The 373-nt window shown below is 39.4% G+C and overlaps 1 protein-coding gene across 1 annotated transcript in view; it reads right to left on the bottom strand.

Annotated features, from left to right (window-relative positions):
- Positions 1–276: 276 nt before the first annotated feature.
- Positions 277–373, bottom strand: part of LOC125224030 (putative pentatricopeptide repeat-containing protein At1g12700, mitochondrial) — a 1,775-nt gene continuing 1,678 nt past the window's right edge. The window contains exon 2 of the mRNA XM_048127373.1: positions 277–350. Coding sequence (XP_047983330.1) covers positions 277–350 — 74 coding nt within the window. The remainder of the gene's footprint in view (positions 351–373) is intronic.

Genomic DNA, 373 nt, shown 5'->3' with positions numbered 1-373 from the left:
TATGGCCTCCATAAAATTGGTCTTAGTGCGAAGTAGTGACCGGCCTGTCTTTACGGGAGGAACATTACCAGTTCGTAAGTTTTGACTTCTCTAGATAAAGGTTATTAAAATCGTAAAATTAGTTTTTCAGTAATATCGCGACTGGTCTTTACCGGAGCAATATTGCTGCGAAATTATAAGGATTGTATTTTAATAATGCTTAGAGGGAGCTATAGGAGGAGGTGCTTGTCCGGTTCGACCTTTCTTTAGAGGAGTTCACGCACAAGTAAAGAATCCTTAGTGTTTAATTTTATGGTTATACGCTTTAGCATTGTTAGTCAGCCATGCCATTCTTATGGTCTCTGGACTATCTGTCGACATTGTGGCCAGTAAA

Source organism: Salvia hispanica, chromosome 1, assembly GCF_023119035.1.
Source record: "Salvia hispanica cultivar TCC Black 2014 chromosome 1, UniMelb_Shisp_WGS_1.0, whole genome shotgun sequence".
NCBI classification, from domain to species: domain Eukaryota; kingdom Viridiplantae; phylum Streptophyta; class Magnoliopsida; order Lamiales; family Lamiaceae; genus Salvia; species Salvia hispanica.
Note: the sequence above shows the minus strand (reverse complement) of the source record. Positions and strands in the feature narration are given on the sequence as shown.